Source organism: Crocodylus porosus, unplaced genomic scaffold, assembly GCF_001723895.1.
Source record: "Crocodylus porosus isolate Cpor-Errol unplaced genomic scaffold, CroPor_comp1, whole genome shotgun sequence".
NCBI classification, from domain to species: Eukaryota; Metazoa; Chordata; order Crocodylia; family Crocodylidae; genus Crocodylus; species Crocodylus porosus.
The window spans coordinates 11,719,212-11,738,647 of NW_017728936.1; the positions used below are offsets into that span (position 1 = coordinate 11,719,212).

Below are 19,436 nucleotides of genomic sequence, written 5' to 3' on the forward strand. Positions count from 1 at the left end.
GGAGAAACCACAGCCATTTCAGCTGGTTCCTTCTTGAGGATTTGATCTCAGGGGGAAGGGGTACAGGCCCCTCAGAGAAATCAGGGCATGGTACAGGTCCATCATAGGCCTCTGAGACCCGCATAAGTTGTGTCCTTAATTTCCAAAGGAGACCCTTATCACTTGCCTGCGTTGAGGGTGCTCCAGGGCGGGGGGCAGAGACGCCGAGTTCAATGCATCTTCCACGGAGTTTGCAAGTGATGCTTCCAAATCTGGGCCAGGGGCTTGGTGCAGCCCTCAATCCCTCCTCTCCCCCATTAGCTTTCATCCCTTTCTCTCTTATTCCCTCCATAATTTATTTTCATGTTATGCTTCACCTTTACATGTCCTATCTATCCTTCATGTTTCCATAGCAACCCAGCCTCCTACTGAATCCAAAAGCACAGAGCTGGCAAGTGAGTAAACGGGAACTGCTCCCCCTCGGTCTGAGTGCTGCTTGTTACAGCATAGCTCTTATATCGAGGCAATTAAACCCTGCGCCTCATTATTTTAATGTCTGTTAACCAACAGTCTGGCATTAATGGATGTGTAAACACGTTGGCGCTAAGGACCCAGCATGCCACCCCCAGCCTTCTAAGCATGTGGTGGAAATTGGAGATGCCGGGTTTACGAGAAGCACAGGAAATGTTTTAATTAAAAAAAGCAATATAGCTGCTCAGAACTGACAGCATCCTGTCAGTGAGCGATGCCGCTTGCTTCCCAACAATGGTCTTCCATGCCGGTTTTCCATCAGGCACGTTTAGAGAAGCAGGGAGGGAAATCCGGTTGCAGCTGCAGAGGTGAAAATGAGAGGAAGGTCAGGAGATGGCTCCTTGCCAAGGAAAAGACCACACGGGAGCAGAGCGCCTGGGTGAGGCCTGCTGTAATCATTTCTCTCACCCTCGATATCTCGGTGGCATGTCGAAGGAAGATCTCAGGAACTCAGCAGCAATTCCATATCAAGAAGCATGGGTTTCCCTGCTGTCTCAGTCCAAGTGATTATATGGCCCTTGTCCACCATAACAGCTGAGCGACTTGTGGCCTGTCAGAGATTTTGTCCTGTGAGGTGTAGACAAGGTGTCCCCTACTTGGGGGGGCACAAAAGTACAGGCTGAGTTTAACGCCTGGTGTAAGATGTCTCAAGGAGCCCGTAGCTGTGCTGGGAATAGAACCAGGTTCCCCTGAATCTCTGCTCAGTGCACATCCTTTCGGGGAAGGGGCATACCACAGTGATGAGCTCCTTAGAGTAAGAACAGTTGCTAAAATGGCAACTTTTTACTGGCTAATTGTATAAACAAAGCAGCTGTCTTTAAATAAAGCCCCTTTAAGCTGAGAGTCCAGCAGAAGTGAGCCTGTATGCTGGCCATGTGAGCATGCGTATGGGTTGGCCCGCATCTATAGCAGACTGATGGCAGCCCATACACCACGCACAGTCTGAGCAGATACTTGCAGTATGATCCTGGGAGATGAGGCAAGATGATTTTTAGTGAGACCTAGCTTTACAACTCTGCACACACTGGGGTCTCAGGCAGCTGCACAGATGTGTGTGTTGAAGAACAAATCACCGCTACAAACCCGGTGAGCTTACTCTGATTTTCAGTAACACTCCATGCATGTGTGTGCGTGCGCGCGTGTGTGAGTGAGTGTGTATGCACACGTGTGCTCTTTGAGGTGAAACTGTTTATTTGCAGTGGGCTCCAAGCCGTGCAGTGGAAATACTAAACGCATGAAATACACGCTACTTTTAGATAACATGATTTTAGGGGCAGAATGGCGTTTGGTTAGTCTGCCACTGACAAAGAAGCTAAAAGCAGGGTTTGTATCCCTAGCGTAGTCTGTGGTCTTGCATACCACATGAACTGTCCTTTTATCTGCTAGCAGCCACAGCTAACAGTTTCCTCCTCTCAGTGCTTTGAAGTGGCAGCAGTTCCATTTTGCAGAAGGATACTTTTCATTCTGATCACACCTTTCTCTGAGCTTTTGTGGAGGGGTTGAGAACGGGGCCAGGCAATAGACAGGTGGACTAACACAGATTTTCTTTCCCTCTTCCAGGAAGCAGAGAGTGATTACAGTTGCTTTCCCCAATTTCTGGACGCTTAAGAATCCAGAAATCTCCTTTCAGAAATTTTAACTATTTTAGACATCCATGGAGCACCCCTTGTTCCTTAGCAGAAACACGCTTTGCTTTCTCATGCAAGTTAGTACCTAGGCAACCATTTCCATCCAGAAACTTCAGCAAACAGCAGTACATAGGATTTCATTCCTCACCATGAATGGGAGCTCAGCTCTTGACCCTTACAAGCAGTGCAAATCTTGTCATCTCCTGCCTCATTGTCATTAGTTTATATAGTACACTGATGTAAATAGCATCCACGTTCACTGCTACACTGAGCTGTTCGCAGCATGGTGATGGCTATAAAGACAAAAAAAAAAGAGGCTCTGGAACCAGGCAGCTGTTTGAGAGGCTTTGCCCTAGTTTATTCTCATCAGTGCTGCTGCCAGCTGAAGTATGGCCCTGACCTTGCTATTTTAGCTGGAGAGAGGATGAAATTTAAGGCAAACAAAAAATAGAATAACTACTTAACACCATTAAGAGAGGAAAAGAACGCTGAGCCTCACCCACAAACCGGTCTTATCGTTTGAAGCTGTCCCCTCTGCCCATTAGTTGTAAGCTGAAGGAATAAAGTGAGACTCGGTGGAACCTGGACACGTATCCTTGTCCTCAGCTGTCCTTCAGCTCCGGATCTCCCTTCTGGAAGAAGTGAAAGCGACTAAGCTTCACTTTCCCTAAGCTTCCCCCCCTCCAGGATGGAGTGCAGGCCCCATGTATTTGCCAAAAACCAAAAAAATCCATATGCATAACTTTCCAGCGACTCATCTGAAAATGGGCAGAAAAAAAAGATTTCTTGGCTGGCGTAGTCTGCCCACCTGGAGATCTGTCATGCTGAGTATGACATAATTACAAAGGAAGAGAAGATGAAAGCATGTGATGGGTAAATTCTGTTCAGATTGTGTGTTTTGTAACCATTGGTGCTTTCCCAAGTGAGCACAACCATGTAGCTTGCCAAAGAATAGCATTAAATAGACCAAGATCTGGTTTCTCGTTTCCACCAAGGCACTGCTGAAATGCTGTAAAGTAATCTTAGTATAGATGGCCGTGATGCTTAATGTATGTCCAGGGATAGAGAAATTCTTTTCATGAAAAGGGAGAGGTTTAAAGCAGCCAGTGATTTGGAAAGTGGACAATCAAGAATAGAGACAGTATTTCTACCAGCTCCGCAGTTCCTCCTGTCCTGCATCCCCTGCCATACAGTCTGTCCACTTGTCCATCACCCTCAGCAACATCCCCGCCTTCCCTGTGCCATGCCAGTTGTCATCCTCATCTTCCAGTGCAATGCATTTCCACCTGCCCCCTCACTCATGGAGCATCACGTTATCAATGGGGATGCCTTCTGTATGATTTGTTTTGTGCCGTGGATTTTGAGCCTGGATGCATTGGGTGGGGTTCCCACTCTCGCAGTGCTGGTGGCTAGACTTAGTGTGTCCCTGTTGCTTATTGATGATGGTCAGCTTTGACTTCAGAAATAGAAATGGAAATGTGGACTCTCTCCCTGCTGTTCTCATTTAGGAGGAAAGGAAAATCCGTCGATACCCCTCCAGCCTCGTTGAACTGGGGGGCAACGGTTGTGCCCTGTGTCTCCTCGGATACCTGCATTGTCTCTGAATAACATGTCTTCCCTTTTTCTTTTCAACAGTCTTGTGGATCCCTCCGGCTATCCAAGCTCTGAGACAACGGTCTCATTTTGATAATGTTTATTCATTCCTTGACTTGGTATTAATAAGCAGCAATGCAGCTGTGCCTAACGCTTAATGGTGTCATAACGCCAATGCTTTCTATGGTTTAATATTCTTATATTTCCAGGCAAATTTACTGTCTCCCCAGTGTTTCTTATATATGCTGGCTAATTTAATTTTTTTTTTATATATATATATATATATATATATTTTATTTAGTCTGTAATTCTGTTGTCGATTTTTTTCCCTTGCCCATTGTTTACATCAGTTTTTTAATTTTTTTGTATTTTCCATGTGACCTCCTCCACTTTCCTTTCAACCAATCATGTGCGTGCGTATCATGTGACTTTGTCATGTGGCTTGCATGGTGCTGATGATGTCGTCCACGCTGGTGAACAGAAGGTAAAAACAAACTTTGTTCTGATTGGTTGACTAGAACTGGGGGGAACAAAACAACCCCAGCAACTAGGGCCCTCGAAATTCCATCGTTCAAAATTTCTTCTACAGACTTCCCAGAGATATTGCTCACCACCTCTGTCTGCATGTGACAAGCTAAAATCCAACCACCTGCACTGAGCTCGAAAAATAGCTTTATGCTCAGCAAAGAAACCATGGCTTAATCATTTGCTTCATGCAGTGTGAGGGTGCCACAGAGTCAGCTCCCTGGGCACAGCACAACCCTTTAGACCTGATATAGGAGACATCCTGGGCCTTGAAGTTGGTGACAAACCTCCCGTTGACTTCAGTGGGGCTGAGATTTCATCCTCTCGATCTCCTCGCTCACTCTTCTGAACTTACGGACTGGTTCCGGGCCATAAAACTCCTTGTGCCTCCCATTATTTCAGCAACATTTTGCTTACCTTCCTTTTCTAGTCCAGCTGTTGCAGTGGTTTCCTCCTCTCTTCCTCCAGGAGGCTCTACATTTTTAGTAACGTAATGAATAGAGCATATCCTCAGAAAAGCAAGTCCTTTACAAACACATCCCATTCTGAAATAAGACAGAAAGCTCTTGTGATGAGAAAAGCTTAAATGGAGTCAGAGTGGGAATTTGGGGGTTGTAATGCTATGTGTGTGGGTCTATGCTCCTAGGACCATTGCTGCCCCTGTTTTAATGTATTTTTCCATATCAGAAGGCATTTAGAGCAGCAGTGCTCAACCTTTCGGCCCCACAGACTGGATCCGTCGTGGAGCTGGCACTCAGGCTTGGTCCTCAGGCTGCCTCAGCCTGGCCCCACCTGCCCAGATTGGGCCCCACATGCTCGATCTAGCACACAGGGCCGTGTTGTCTCCCTAGGTCCAGAAATTTGGCAGCAGGGGAGCGGTAATTAATGCTTCCACATCTCCCCCATCACTAAATTTGTGGACCCATGGAGAGCCTAGCAGGTCAGATAACATGGCTCCTTAGGCCAGGGGTTGAGCACCCTGGATGCAGAGCATTGCTTACCAAAATCTCTCCCACAAATTTGTCACAGTCAGGAAAAAGGATTAACTTAGCTCAGAAGTTATTGTGATGTTCATAATAACTGGTGGTCTCCACGAAACCAGGAAGCAAATGATTGACCCTTGCAGCTAAGGTGATAAAGCAACTCTAATTAAAGCTTGAGGCAGTAAGAAAAGAATTATTAATGCTGTGATTGTTGCAACCTCACATAACGCTCGATGCACACCTTATCGAGGGGGGGGGAAAACCCCTGCCTTTCTGCTTCCCCGGGTAGGACCCAAAAACCATTTGGAAACACATGAAGCAAATGACTTTTTAATCCATTAGCAGTGCATCCTCTTGCTATTCTGGACCACAGCCAGGAGGAAAGCATTTGGGCTCGGGTTTGCCAGGAAACAAAACTAACCCAGTAACCTTCCCATGTTTCCGCATGCATGGAAGCCGTCCCTTCTCTAGGCCCTTCTCCCTCTCTGAAAACAGATTGGGCGACATCCACGAGGAGTGAAGACTTGGCTGTCTTGTTTCGCATGTCCTTTTGGTTTTGTGCTGTTTGCTTCTCTTGTGTGCATTATGAAGTCTTCCTTCCTCTTCTCTCTCACTTCGTGCATTTCCCACACGCGATGACTGGGACGCGTAGATGTGGTTGACGCCGGTTTCAAATTGTGGTGGCACTGGTCACAGTTTAGTCCCATTTACACAGTGGCCGAGGGATGGGAAGTAAGCAGTTCCCTGAATCACACGTTGCTAAAATGGAAGGGAGAGGGGATAGCAGGTTTTAACTGTCCGCACTCTGTGCCTGGATCTTGCATTGGTGCCAGCTTGGCAAGAACATTAACGAGCAATTTGAATGCCTCGGTTTTCTGGTACCTAATGGAGCCTGTGTTTTTTTAAAAGATGGACACAACGCATTTTGAAATCAGGCCACTTTAAGGAATTATAGCATTGTTACATTCTCCTGAAAATCCCAGGCCACATGCATCTAAGATTAGATGAAAGAAGCACTTGATTTTTTTTTTTTTTTTTGAAAAGCAACCTTATAAAATGGATATGAGGAAAAATGCATGCCTACGTGTGTGGGATTGACGGCAGCAGGATTTTTCTGATGCTAATGATCTATCAGGAAACAGAACAAGGAATGATATTTGCAGCTGCTCTTCCAAAGTTAAGCAATTGTAATCCCACGTGCTTCATGGTAATTCAGAAAGCTCCACCAACTTGCGTCAGGCACAGATGTTTAGGTCAGGCAAAATTGCTCTTCATGCAGCATCACGTATGGGAGTGTCGTTACGCTGGCCTGACTTCAGCAATGCCCCTCCACCTGGGTTATGCCTGTTTTCAGCATCTGCTTTCAATGCAGATGCTGTTCTGGCATTTCCAGCAGAGCAAAGCATTGGTTTATCTTCCAAAAGTTTCCAGCATGGATCCTGAATGAAATACTGCAGTAGGTCCATAGGAATTTCCTGTGATGCACCGTGCAAAATAATCCCATATGCATTGAAAATGGGCAGATACAACGTAATAGATGTTCAATAGTCCAACAGCCATGCAAAACAGCAAACTTGGAAGTGAAGATTCAGCCAACTGGATCAGACTTTTGGGTCCGTCAAGCTCAGGGTCCTGCCTGTGACAGGAGCCTACACCAGATAATTCAGAGGGAGGTGTGAGAACGCACCAGCAGGCCTCTGTACAATACTGTGGCTCTCTGCAGTATCCAGCAGTGCTACTGTGGATGCAGTCAACCTCCAAGGAGGACCAGGGGCAGGTGAATATGTTCAAGAGCAAGTTTTCTTGTGTAAGCAATTCTGGTCCTGAAGGCAAGAGATGAGAGACACACAACCTTACAGAGAAATGTGGGAGCAGAGACAAACCTGCTGTGGAACAAGGAGATTCTCTGGTTTTCTGCGAGGTGTTGCTGAGTTTTGAATCCTGGTTCTTTTGTACCCTGTCCTGTCATACAACGGCAGGCTAGAAGCGGGGGATGAGCCTTCAGAATCACGGCCTGCAAGACGGTGATCTTTCCTGAGGCTGTTCAAGCTCTCCTCATGCTCAACTCAGGAGAGAACAGTCCTCCCCTACCACTTTCAGTCTCCACTGTGTGTCTGGGATTCTCATCTTTGGGCTGAAAGGAAAACTAGTGTCCCTTTTTTGCCCTTGGGTGTCATTGGAGCCTCACAGTCAGCGTCTCAGGCTTCAAATCTTTCCCGTTCAAAGCCATCATAGAACCTCCTCCTGTCCGGGGCCACCACCCGCTACCCCTACACCATCCCATGAAAAGATGAAAGCAGAGCCAGAGATGCTATAGTTCTTCTTGTGCACCAGAGCAACTTCCAAGTAGAGTGCAGTTGTAAATCAGGAATGCGGAGAAAGTTCAGCAGACATCCTTCCTTGGGCCCAATTGAGTCATTATCAAGAAGTTTCTAATAAGGGTCCCAAATTGCACAGGTGACCTGAGCTTTTGCCAGAAGTAGCCCCAGCGGCCACGGTGTAAATGGAAAGTCCACTAGCATGCGACTCCCTACTAACGCACCCTTGCTTTCCAGCCCTTTCTTCCCGTAGGCGAGATGCATGCTCTGAGCATGAGTGCTCTCTAACCTCCTTATAATGACTTTTCTCTTCAGCTACTGACACTTTCACTTACGATAGGAATGCTGGTTCTGCTGGACTAAACTTCTTTACGCTAAACTCCTTCCTCCTTCGACTGAAACGTCACACTAACCCGGTTTTGTTTTACAGCCCCTGTGTATGGATTACTCCTGTCTGTTTAAGATAAACACATGCTTAATGGAAATGTTGTTCACTTGCGTTTGTACTGTTCTGATTTTTGGTTCCAAACATGCTGTAGATAGTCACTGGCCGTATGGTGATGTTTCCAATAGTAGGAGACTACTTTGTCAAGAAGGGATAAAACAGGATCCTGTGGCAGAAACGGAAACCAGGCAGTTTTAATTGGAAATTATTTTCAGTAGACGGGGTGATCAGTCTTTGGAACAGCTTCTTAAGGGATCTAGTGACTTCGCCATCGCTTGAAAACCGCAAATAAGATGGAGCAGCTTTCTAGAAGACTTGCATCTGTTCTACCCCATTATTGGGCTTGGTGCAGGAATCGCTGGGTGAAAATCCCTCACCCATGAAATGCAGGAGGTCAGGCATGATGACAGTGGTCCCTCTTGGTCTTAATAACTTTATTTGTTAATAATTGTCTCTCCACTATGGGGTTATGGTGCAAAGGAATAAGGAGCAGTGCTGATTTGGTGTTTTCCAGTTCTCAGTTGAGCCCTTAACCAAGTATGTCAAAGACTCAGCAGCATGGTGCTGGAATCATGGATCGGAGCTGCTTTGAATAGCTGAGAAGTGACTTAGTCCAGCGTAGGTAACAATCAACATCCTTCATTTCTGGGAGCTAGTTCCTAATGTGAAAAAGCACTTAGCCTCCCTATAAATAACAGCTGGGTTGGGTAAAGCTCTTGCTTCTGCCTTGGTTAATTATTGGTTAATAGTTGAGCTGCAGTTATTTCCACTGTAGTTTTCTCAATTTGAATCAACGTAATGAAGACCAGCAATAACCTTCGTGCTCATATTCCCGTTCAGGGTAGGGTGGGGGTGGGGGCAGTCTGTTAGAGTTTGGGGAACACACAGGAGAAGTTGCTGGGCGTATATTTGTCATCCAGTCAGTCAGAGCTCATTTGTTTCCATTTAATCTGCACTCTGTAATGGCATCCACCCTCCAAGCACTTGTAATTTCTGGAGAAACCTAGGCTGAAATGAGAATTGCCAACATCTAGCCTCAGTAAACGGGCAGTAAAGATAATGAAAAACCTCTCTGACTGAAAAACTAGCTGGCCAATTTGGTAATCAGTTAATCGTCAAGTCCTTTGTCCTTTCCTGCGGCAGAGCACAGCTGGCATTAATGCAGAGGCCTATGTATAAAGCAGTCCTTGTGCTGTAGGGCAGGAGAAGCACTGAGAATATACTTGAGAGCAGTTGAAAGAAGTCCGTTTGCATGTTGTTCACTATGGGGTGGGCCCAGGGATCCTGCAAGAGCTGCAAGCATGGGCACCTAAATCCTCCAGGCTTGCTTTCTGATCCATGCAGGTGGTCCCTCCGACACAACTGTCACCCTCGGCGGGTGGGAAGGCTTTGGAGTGACCGTTCCTGCCATCACAGAGATGCTGTTGCTGGGTCTGGGAAGAGCCGAGGGAATAAAAGGGAAAACAAAGGGTAGAATAATGGAGGATCCCACCTTCAAGAACAACAAATACTTCTATGCAAAGATGTACCAGAAACCCAGAGAGTCTTAAACGTATTGGGGAGATGTCCCTTCTCAGAGCAGCTGCAGAGTGGGGGTTTACCTGCAAGAGAAGCTAATAGGCTTCTAATTTAAAGCAAGGCCATAACAAGCCTGGTTTAGTCTACCACAGCAATACTTGGGCCATGTCCCTGAGCCACAGGTGGCTTTTCAGGAGGTGCCACAGCATTTCCATTTGGAGCTTGTTTCCCTCAATTCAGCCCTGGCTTTGTGTGCCGTTGTGACCTTTTGGCTAGCACTGATTGCTCATATGGGTCCCGAGCCACTCCGAACTGAGTGTCGCTCGTCTAAAGTTACCGTTTGGGCCAAGTTTTGGGTCTTCTCATTGTGGCTTTACAAAAGCCTGTTGAGGTTTGGGACTTAGAAAAGCCTTATGGATATCAGCAGTGGTAGAGTGATGTCAGAGCCATGATGCTCCTGGCATGATGCAAAAAGCAAGGATTTTGGGGGGTGATACCTTTTATCGGCTTCCAAAGGGTTTAACGCTTGGCAGGCCACCTGCATGGCCTGCTAGCAGCTGGTAGCAGAAAATACCAGCATAAAAGTACAAACTGGTAACCTTGGGGTCTGGGGGGGAGCCCTTCTTCCCAGTGGGAATCCTGCAGTTTCTTAGTGAGGGGCCACTGTGAAAGCTACAGTGTTCGCTGTTCATCTGAACAAGAGCTGCAGGCTTGTTAACCCTCAGCTGTTTGTGATGGGATGTGCCAGAGCAACATGATAGATTGGACTTTGCCATTCCAGGTGTTGGGCCAGGCAGAACAGCTGTGAACTGTAGCAAGGCAGGATCTGGCCTGTGTGGCTGTCTTGAAAATGCATCCTGCTACCCTTGGGCACGTTTGTCAGTCTCTTGTGCAGCATCAGGTAATGCTGCTCGGTGTGACAGGTGCATTGGCAGAGCTGTGGGGCTCTGAGCCAGACTAGCATGAGTTGCTGAGGTTCAAATGGATGGGCATGGAAGAGGGTCCCAGGCTGACAAATCTGGGAATGCAGCAGCCCATCTGGGTGGAGAGAGTGGCAGAGCTGGGTATGGGGACTGCCTGCCTCTCTTGGCTCTAGTATCCCGGTGCTGGCACTAAAAAACGCTCAAGTTTAATAAATATTAATACCCCAAAGTGCCCTATCTCTGTATAATTATAGTTGACAAAGATGCTTTTTTTGTGTGTCACTGCTCTAATCATTATATAAAATATCTGAGAGAGTGAAGGCTCTGTGATGAGACCAGCGGATAGAGTATAATTAATCCTCAGAGTTTGCTGGGAGCCCTGCCTGCTGACTGCAGCTGAAATGTAAGCTTTAATTTACAAATAATTATAGCACTTGTTTTTCTAAAATTATCCATAATGAAGTCAATCGGACTGTCCTTCTGCAACACAGGCACATGCGAGGAATCTAAAAATAATCTCAACCATAAAACCCTGGTCAGTAAATCCATAGCATCCTGTAAGGCCTGTAGAGCAAGCCAAAACATTGCAGTCTAAACTGAGGCTTAGCATTGCTTGCATACGCAAGTGATCTTCATTTGCTTATACTAATTAAGGGAAGACCCAATGCAAATTACCCAGGAGTTTATGAATAATAAAGAAGCCAAGATAATGGCATCAGGAAATGTTTTTCCTTCATTTATTTTGACAACTGTAATCTATTTTCCATTATTTATAACAATCTGTTGTAATGTACTACGAGCAAGTGTACCGCAGTATGTTTGCAAAACTAGCAGAAGTCTTAGCGAAACCTCGCTACTGCCCCTGCTATGAAGTCTTTGTTGAGAAGAGAGTTAGAGCTGGCTCTTTAAGTGTGAATTACATGCTTTGTTGAAGCCAAGAGAAAGACTCTTTTGTTGCTGTTGGCTTGGATCAGGCTCATTCTGAAGCCTGCGTTTAATTTTATAGGCTGCAGTTGTCCTATGTCTCTCTGATAGAATATTTTTTTTGGTTTTCCCCATCAGGTAATCTCGGTAGGAAGCACCAAAAGGGTGCAGAGTTCACTGCAGGCAGTAACCAGTGAATGTCTCATGGGGGAGGGATGTTGATTCAGTAGGTTTTCCTGGAGAAAATGGAGATGTGGTCAGTCTACAGGTATTGATCACCAAAGGAAGCGTCACTTCCTTAGACCTGGCTCTACCATTGCTTTGTCAGCAGCCATCGGGGGCTGAAACACTGCGTAGCAGTCCCAGTCAAAGGCACGTCGACAAGAGCAAATGGCAAGGCAGACATAAATCGCTTTGCACAGCTAAGGTGGAGCGTGGCGTGCGGGGGTTGACAACTATTGATTTAACCTTCCCGTTGCGACCCGGTCACATCATCAGGCAGGCAGGTGGGGGGAGACCACACGGAGAGTGTGAGAGAGGCATGGCAAAGCCAGCAAGCAACCAGCCGCATGTGGGTCCGAAGTGGCGTGAAAGGTGTGCGATTTACCCTAGTCAAGCATCTGCAACAGAGAAAGGACTGATAATCACTCGTATGCTGCAACCTGATTTAAGTGATGCAGATGAGGGAAAGGACACTTTAGTAGGCAAGTCTGATGCTCTGAGCTTGGACCAAAACAAGAGCCTGGGCTTGTGTCCTGCTGGGTCAGCTGGGCACTCGCACAGCCCCCGGCAGTATAATAAATGGCACTTTGTGCTTTGAATTAGTTATCCGTACAATGCTTCAGGTTTTCTTGCTGGGAATAGAGTCCAAGACTGGCTGCCTGGCTAAAGGCACAGAGCAAGAAATCTATCCCAGTCTGGGGCACATACTTGCTCAGGGAGTGGTCACTGGTGATTGAGAAGACTGTTCATTAATAATTCCTTTCCTCCAGACAGGTGGTCTCAAAGGGGGAAGTATTCCTCAGGTACCTAGAGACACGACGGGTGCCCACTGGGCTGTTCAGAAGCTCCAAGGCCTCTAACCCCCATTAAATTAGTGGCCCCAAGTGACCCCAGAGTCGATTACTCGCATTTGCAAGTAAAACTATAGTGAATGAATGGGGTTGCTTTGTTTTCTCTCAGGTTCTAGCCTTGCGGACTCCAGCTGGGCTCAACAAGTCCAGCTCAGCTCTGTGCTTCCCCAGTAACCAAGATAGGTATCAGCCCCATACTCTCCCCAGCTCAGCAGGGCCACACGGGCTGAATTGAGCTGCTAAGAATTGGGCACAGCAATGGAAATATGGATTAACCACTTGGTTGATAGAGGGAGAAAGGAGGGGGAAGAAGCCACGCTGGGTTCACAAGGCTGAAAGGAGTAAGGTGGTTAACAGACTGCTTGTTAGCGTAACATTGCAACATGTAGCTAGTTCATAGCATCAGAGATCACGTTATTCTCTGGGCTGAATCATCTCTGATTTTCAGTGCAGCCCATAAATGTTTCTCCTTAGGGTGGCTGACTCGAGATGCATTTTGCCTCTTGTCCTGACCAAGCCCACGTGCACAAAAACTTCCCTGTTTCCCCTGGAGCCTCTGTCTTGTAACCATTTTCTTTTTCCCTTTGTGCCTGAACAAAACCTGTTCCTAGAGAGGGCCCCATAGCAGATGAGGCAGGGCGCAGGAAGGACTGGCACAACATCCCCATGTGCAGTGCAGGGGAGACCATGGAGTTTTCTGTGGCAGAGGTTTCTGGGCAGGAAGCTTCCCTTGCCAGTGTAACACTGAGCTCACCTGACCTGACACAAAGCCACATAACAGATGTCAGCCAGGACAGCAGCAAGGTCTTCCCTGTCACAGCACTGTTTCTGCAAGAGAGGAAGGACGAGAGTAAGGCTGGTGCAGAGATGCTTGTAATGTTGTAAGGCCATTGCCCGATCCCTTCGCCATCATGACTATTAGTTACATTGGGCAAAAAATATTCCAGTCCAGTATAAATAGCTTTCCATGGTGGGAAGTGCAGGGCAAGCGTGTGCTGTTCTCTTTGTAGTGGGGAGATAACAGCTTGGTAATTTCAGCTTTGAACTGGATGTGAGCTTGATTCTTGTTCTGTTTGAAAAGTGGATTAATAGAAGCAGGACTCGTCGTGGGGGAAGGGGAAATGTCCCCTGTGGGATGTGTACAAACCCGATGGACAGGAATTGACTCTTGCCATGTGCCTGGTCAATAGTGGGAACCACTAGCAAATGCAGAAACGGAAAGAAGCAGCCCTGTGCAAATGGAAATTCTTGGTTGCAAGGATATTAGATGTTAGATATTGTGCCTCGTGGCAAATACTGGCACAGCCCAGGAGTTGGGGCACCTCAAGGGCCAGAGCTGGAGTGGGGGGTGGTCACCTCTCCTGAGGCAGTTCAGGCCGGGTGACTGCTTTGTGGGTTAAACAGCTGGAAATGAAATGTCTGAAACATCATTCTTGCAGGGGAACCCAGCGCACCCAAGCTGGAGGGCCAGATGGGAGAAGATGGAAACTCCATTAAAGTGAACCTCATCAAGCAGGATGATGGAGGCTCCCCAATCAGACACTACCTGATCAAGTACAAAGCTGTAAGTACAAGCTGTGCCCTGTGGTTGCAAGACTATCTTCATTACTCTTGGCTGGTTATCTAAGTAGCACTGAAGAAAGCTGTTCCTGTCTTAGAGACTTGCTCTGCAAGGTTGTCTTCAAAGCAGGTCTTTTGAACCCCAAAGAGCTTAGTCTAGGCATGACATAGGACACAGCAGGCAAATAGGATAAGCATAAGGAGGAGGTTGGACAGGGAGATAAATATTGTTCAGTTTCATAAAAAAATAGTCCTGGCTTCAACACTTGCCCCTTGATGGGCCGGTTCCCTCCATCTCCACCGGCCTGATGGCATATATAACTACGGTGGTAACATGGACAGTAGATCTGTTTTCCCCATGTCATTACCCAGCTTGGGGAAACAAAGGGCAGTGTTTGTGCAAATATCCAGGCCTGAGACGCTCACGCTGCTGCCAGCTGAGCAAGCAAAGACGGCTTTAACCTTGGCCTCTGCTAGCTAGGCAATGTTGGTGCTGTCAGGTCTCCGTCAGGAAAAACACTGCTCACAAAAGACGTGACAGCTGAGCGAGGCCACAAGAATAGGACTGTGATGAAGCAGCTCAAGGACCCGGCAGTCTTTACGGCTGAGGAAGCTTCACCAAAACCTACTGCTGCTTTTTCTGTTGTCAGTGCAAACTGTCCCAGCATTAGTGCTCCCGGGGGCAGTTAAATGGCACCAGGGCTGTAGGAGGAAGTGCAGCAGTTCTCCGGCTGTTCTTATCCTGGCAGCCCTGGTGGGAATTAAATCTCTGCCCACTGCTGGAAAAGCAATTTGTCTTTGGGGGGCCTGTCTGACAGGCATGCTGGGAACGAGTGGCCCTCCCCACGCTCGAAACGATGCAGCCTCCCAAACTCTCCCAGCAGGCAGGGCTTATTCAGGAGAATTTTTCACGGGTGTTTCAGTGCCAGGTAGAGATGGAGACACTTGCTATCTTGCCCAAGCACCTCCTGGGGCCTGGCTGAGGTAGCATCCTTCGTAAGTTCTCGTTTTTTGTTTTTTTTCCAATTACTTGCTAAGAAGCATCTGTTCTTCTTCCCGCTAACACACGTTCCCCCAGGATGAGATCCCACCCAGTCCCTCGCCTTCCAGAATCGCCCGGTGCCTTCTCCCTGCTCCTCTCCTTCACCAAACCCGACTGGCCAGTGAGATGTGGGTGCATTTCAAGGATGCGCGGATGCCACAGTGGTCAGTGCCATGCAAACCACTGAGTACATACTTTGGGTGCTGGTGATGAGGCCTCACTGATGGGCGTGGGGTCAGTGGCAGCTGATGCAGCCAACGTCACAGCTGTTCCTACCTGAGACAGGCTTTCCTCTCCTCCCTGAAGAAGAAGACAAGTGCCTTGAATATTTTACAGCAACAATGCTAAGAACAGGATGGCTTTAGTTGTGCTTGCTCCTGCATGGGCCACCCTGCTCCAGAGACAACTTCCTGATTCACTGAGGCTGAAAATAGCAAGAGGGAGCAACTCGCCTATTAGCCACCAGTTTGCCCCTCTGCCTTCATGCAGAGATGATATTCTAGAGCTGGCTTTTTTCCCTGATTAAATCCCTCACATGATTGTCAGCCTTCTCTACTGCCAGGGCTCTAATCTTAGCATTGTGGTAATTTCTCCATTACTGTAAGCTTTACAACACAACGGAGCATCTTTTTAAATGATGTGCTGTAGCACAAGCCAGAGGCGTGGGCGTGATGGAGCAATGGTGCGGTGCCATTCTTGGGCCTGTGTTAGGCGGGAGACGGGAGCAGGTGGTCAGAATGACCTCGCCCAGCTTCAGAACCAATGAAGACCATTGTGGTCATTGCCCTTGAGGCCAGTGTTACCAGCAGCCTGCATGGCTTTCTCTTGAGCTTCATTGCCTGGCCATGGCTCCGCAACTGTGTACATTTCCTCCAGGCTCTTAAGACTTTTCCTTGTACTGCTGTAGATTTGTCCTCAGCTCATCTGCTAGTATGGTTATGGCCCAATTGCTATAAACCACACTAGCTAGGCCAAGCAAGCTCTATACAAAATGGTTTCCTTTTTCCCATGAATGGCTTAAAGCGTTATTGCAAATAACTGGCTTGCCTGTAAGTACTTCTAGATGGAGTACTGTGTACAGGTGGCGAGGGAAATGTGGTATCTTCCTTGGCAGTAGTTGTTACACCCAGCACATACAGTGTGAACACAACCCCCTGGGGATAAAGTTCCTGCAATAGTGTGCATTTCAGCTGCTATAGAGCTAGCATGATTTATAACTCAGATTAGTCCTGGCCTTTATGTGGCTCAGACGTTTCTAGGGGTGGAAGGGATCAAGCAGCTGGTCTTGGGGACGCAGCAGTTCCCTGGCATTACTGACTCAGGATGCGAGGCAAAAGTTGCTGCTTGAGGATAATGACAAATAGCAGGAGTTACCACAAGCCTTTAGACTGTTTTTCCCCAGTGCAAGAACAGAGGCCGTGAATGCCCTCTTCCACCACGTAGAAAGTACCCTGGACTCCCAAGCCCACCCAAAGATCTGGGTGCCCTATCCCCATGATATCCAGGTTTAGGTATCCTGATCCCTCTAGAAATGTAGGACTGGGAAGGACCTTCTGGGCTGTGGAGTCCTGTCCCCTGCCTTTCCAGGCAACCATCCAGCTGGTGAGCCCCCAGATTTGTCCCCTCGAGCCCCTCTCACACCAGAGCCGCACCACACCTTACGAAAAGAAAGACACCAATGTAAAACACAGGAGAGATAGGGGTCCCGTCAGTGCCTTGTCGCTGCAAGGGCAGAGAAGTTATTAGGGTAAAATACTCTTGAAAGTGGCTCTATTAGTGTTTAAATGGAGCGCAGTCAATAGACTGATCATCTGGGCCAGATCTCTGCTCAGGTGCCTCTTGACTTCTAAGTGGTTTAAGTTCTCCAGAGCCTCTGGAGATCTCCAGCCGCAGAGGTGCACACACAGGGTCACCCCACTAACCAGCTGTGAGCGGAGATCTGCTTTCTTGGGACATGGTAGCATCACGCTGGCAATGAGTAGGGAAGGTGCTGGTCAGCTTTACAGACTCTCCATCAAGGGGCCTACCCCTAGGATCAGGCTGAACTGCATCTGCAGCAGGTTCCTCACTTGGTCCCCTACATTTTCTGAGAAGCCAGAGTTGATCAGGAGTCTCCCCAGCCCTTTGTGGTGTATTAGTTCATTAGTTCCCACCATTGACACCCCATAACGTGTTCTGCATTCCCACCTGTCCTCTCGCACGCTCCAGAAGCATTCCTCCGAATGGAAGCCAGAGATCCGGCTCCCCTCTGACAGCGACCACGTCATGCTCAAGTCCCTTGACTGGAACACAGAGTACGAGGTCTACGTGGTTGCAGAGAACCAGCAAGGGAAGTCCAAGGCCGCACACTATGCTTTCAAGACCTCCGCTCAACCGACTGTCATCCCAGGTACGACAGCCACAAGCTTTACCGTTGTTTTCTGCTTCCAATTAATGCAACAGTGCTGCATCCCTCAATGTGCCTGAGTAAACCCTGACAAGTCGCTTGCTTAAAACCATTATCATAATTGGTTACCCATCCAAAGCTTAGTGTTGCCTTGTACATACCAGTGCTATAATCCAAGTTATGGTATGTACAGCACCGCAAGCTGCTGGTAGGAATGCTCCATGCGGATTTGTAGGAAATAGCTGCTCTAGCAGGACAGTCAGATGAGAAGAGCAAGGGATAGGAAGCTGTGCTGGAAACCTGTAAGCAGCAAAGCAAGGGGAAAACTCAGTTATCTGTAACTTGCCTTTTGCCACAGATTTCCCTTCCCTTCTGCTTGCTTATTGCTCAGTCATTGTTCCAACTCAATCGCCAGTGGCATAAAGGCATGAAGAGCTGCCTGGCAAGGTTAGGCACTTTCTGTGAATGGCCTTCATTAAATGAAATGGAGATCAAATTAAAGCACTTCCCAAAGCAAAATGGTTGCTAAAATAATTACACTGGATATAGCCTGTTAGGCAAAAGAAATCAAACGGCATCAGCAGCCCCTTTGGAAGCTGTTGCTTCAGACAGACCAGGGCATTCTTTATTGAGTTTCTCTCTCTACAAAATGAGACACAAGCACAAACATTGCAAAGGCCAAATAGCCCCGAATAGCCCAGGGACGCTAGCAGTTTGGTAGTCCATAGGGAGTGTTAAAAGCTCATTAGCATTCCCTGTCCAGGTCTCTCTAACCCAACCTAATGATCCAGCCACAGAAATCCCTTCCAAGGTAAGCCTTGGGGCCGGCTGCACTTCCAAGTCCAAACCCCAGTGCACAGGGCTGAAAGCTGGCAGGCAGGACAGCATGTTGCATCGCCCGAGTGACCAGCTCTGCGTGGAGATCATGGCTGCTGATCTGTTCTGCAGGGAGTGTTTCAGTTTGTTTCCTTTAGCACTTCCTCTGAGTCGCACTTTCTGCACCCAAACAGCCCAGTCTTTCCCTCTAGCTGAGACTGGAGGCCTTGGTCTTGCCCTACCCTTTCCTGAGGGATACAGCTAAGAGCTTGTGCAGTTTGCATGACGAAATTTCGCTCGATTAAGCCGACGGGCAGCATTAAGCATATAAATGAGTGACCTGTTAACACTGGATGCTTGGGGCTTGAGAGAGATGGGAATGCGTGCTTAACAAGTCTAGTTTCGGGTGGAAGGACACTCAGTAACACATTAAACAACTCACCTTCAGTTTTGCATTTCCAACAGCTCTAATACTTATTACCCTCATATATTTGAAGGACAACCGGGACTGATGTGCTGGAGGATTGGGCTGGATGTTTTATAAGGTCATTTCAGTTTTAGGCAGCCAATGGCAGTAGGCTGGGAACAGCAGAAAGCTGGTTCTTGTATTTCCCTGTAGGTGAAGATGCAAAGTGCTGAGTAGTGCTTCAGTTCCTCCAAGCTTTTGTGTGAGCCCCAGTACAAACTCCCTGTCCTGGCACTGCCTCTTAGCATTTTGCCGTGGTCCAGAGGAGTGCCAGGGTCTGTCTGGGACAGCTGGGATGATCTGCTCCAGGTGTTTGGGGTACCCAGAAGCCAGGCAGCTCGGCTCTGTTGTAATGCGTCTGGGCAGTGAAGGGGAGTGGGAGGATGAAGGATGAGCTCAAGCAAGCCCCGTGGAGCAGCTGCCCCTTGAAGTGGCAGGCAGAGCACAAAGATGGCAAGGACAGAAACTGTGCCAGAAAGCCATAGGCAGGGGGGACTAGAAGGCCTCTTCTCCCATCTCACAGCATTGGCTTGATTCACTTGACAGAGAATCCCCGTTTTGAATCAGCCTGCATTGTAAATACCATTACTCAGAAACCCTGCCTACCTAGGAGCTGTCCAAGTGAGCTCCTTGACAAGAGTCTCCTGCCACGTCAGTCCCATAGACCGCAGTGCCCAGGCTCTGTCCTCCCCGAACAGAGGCGTCCGGTTTTAGATGGAAGTGGAG

General features: G+C 47.8%; 1 protein-coding gene across 1 annotated transcript in view; it reads left to right on the forward strand.

Moving 5' to 3' along the window:
• NCAM1 (neural cell adhesion molecule 1) overlaps positions 1-19,436 on the forward strand; it is a 215,190-nt gene that overhangs the window by 175,507 nt on the left and 20,247 nt on the right. Inside the window, 3 exon segments of the mRNA XM_019547130.1 lie at positions 4,213-4,215; positions 13,880-14,004; positions 17,251-17,431. Of these exon segments, the coding sequence (XP_019402675.1) occupies positions 4,213-4,215; positions 13,880-14,004; positions 17,251-17,431 (309 nt within the window).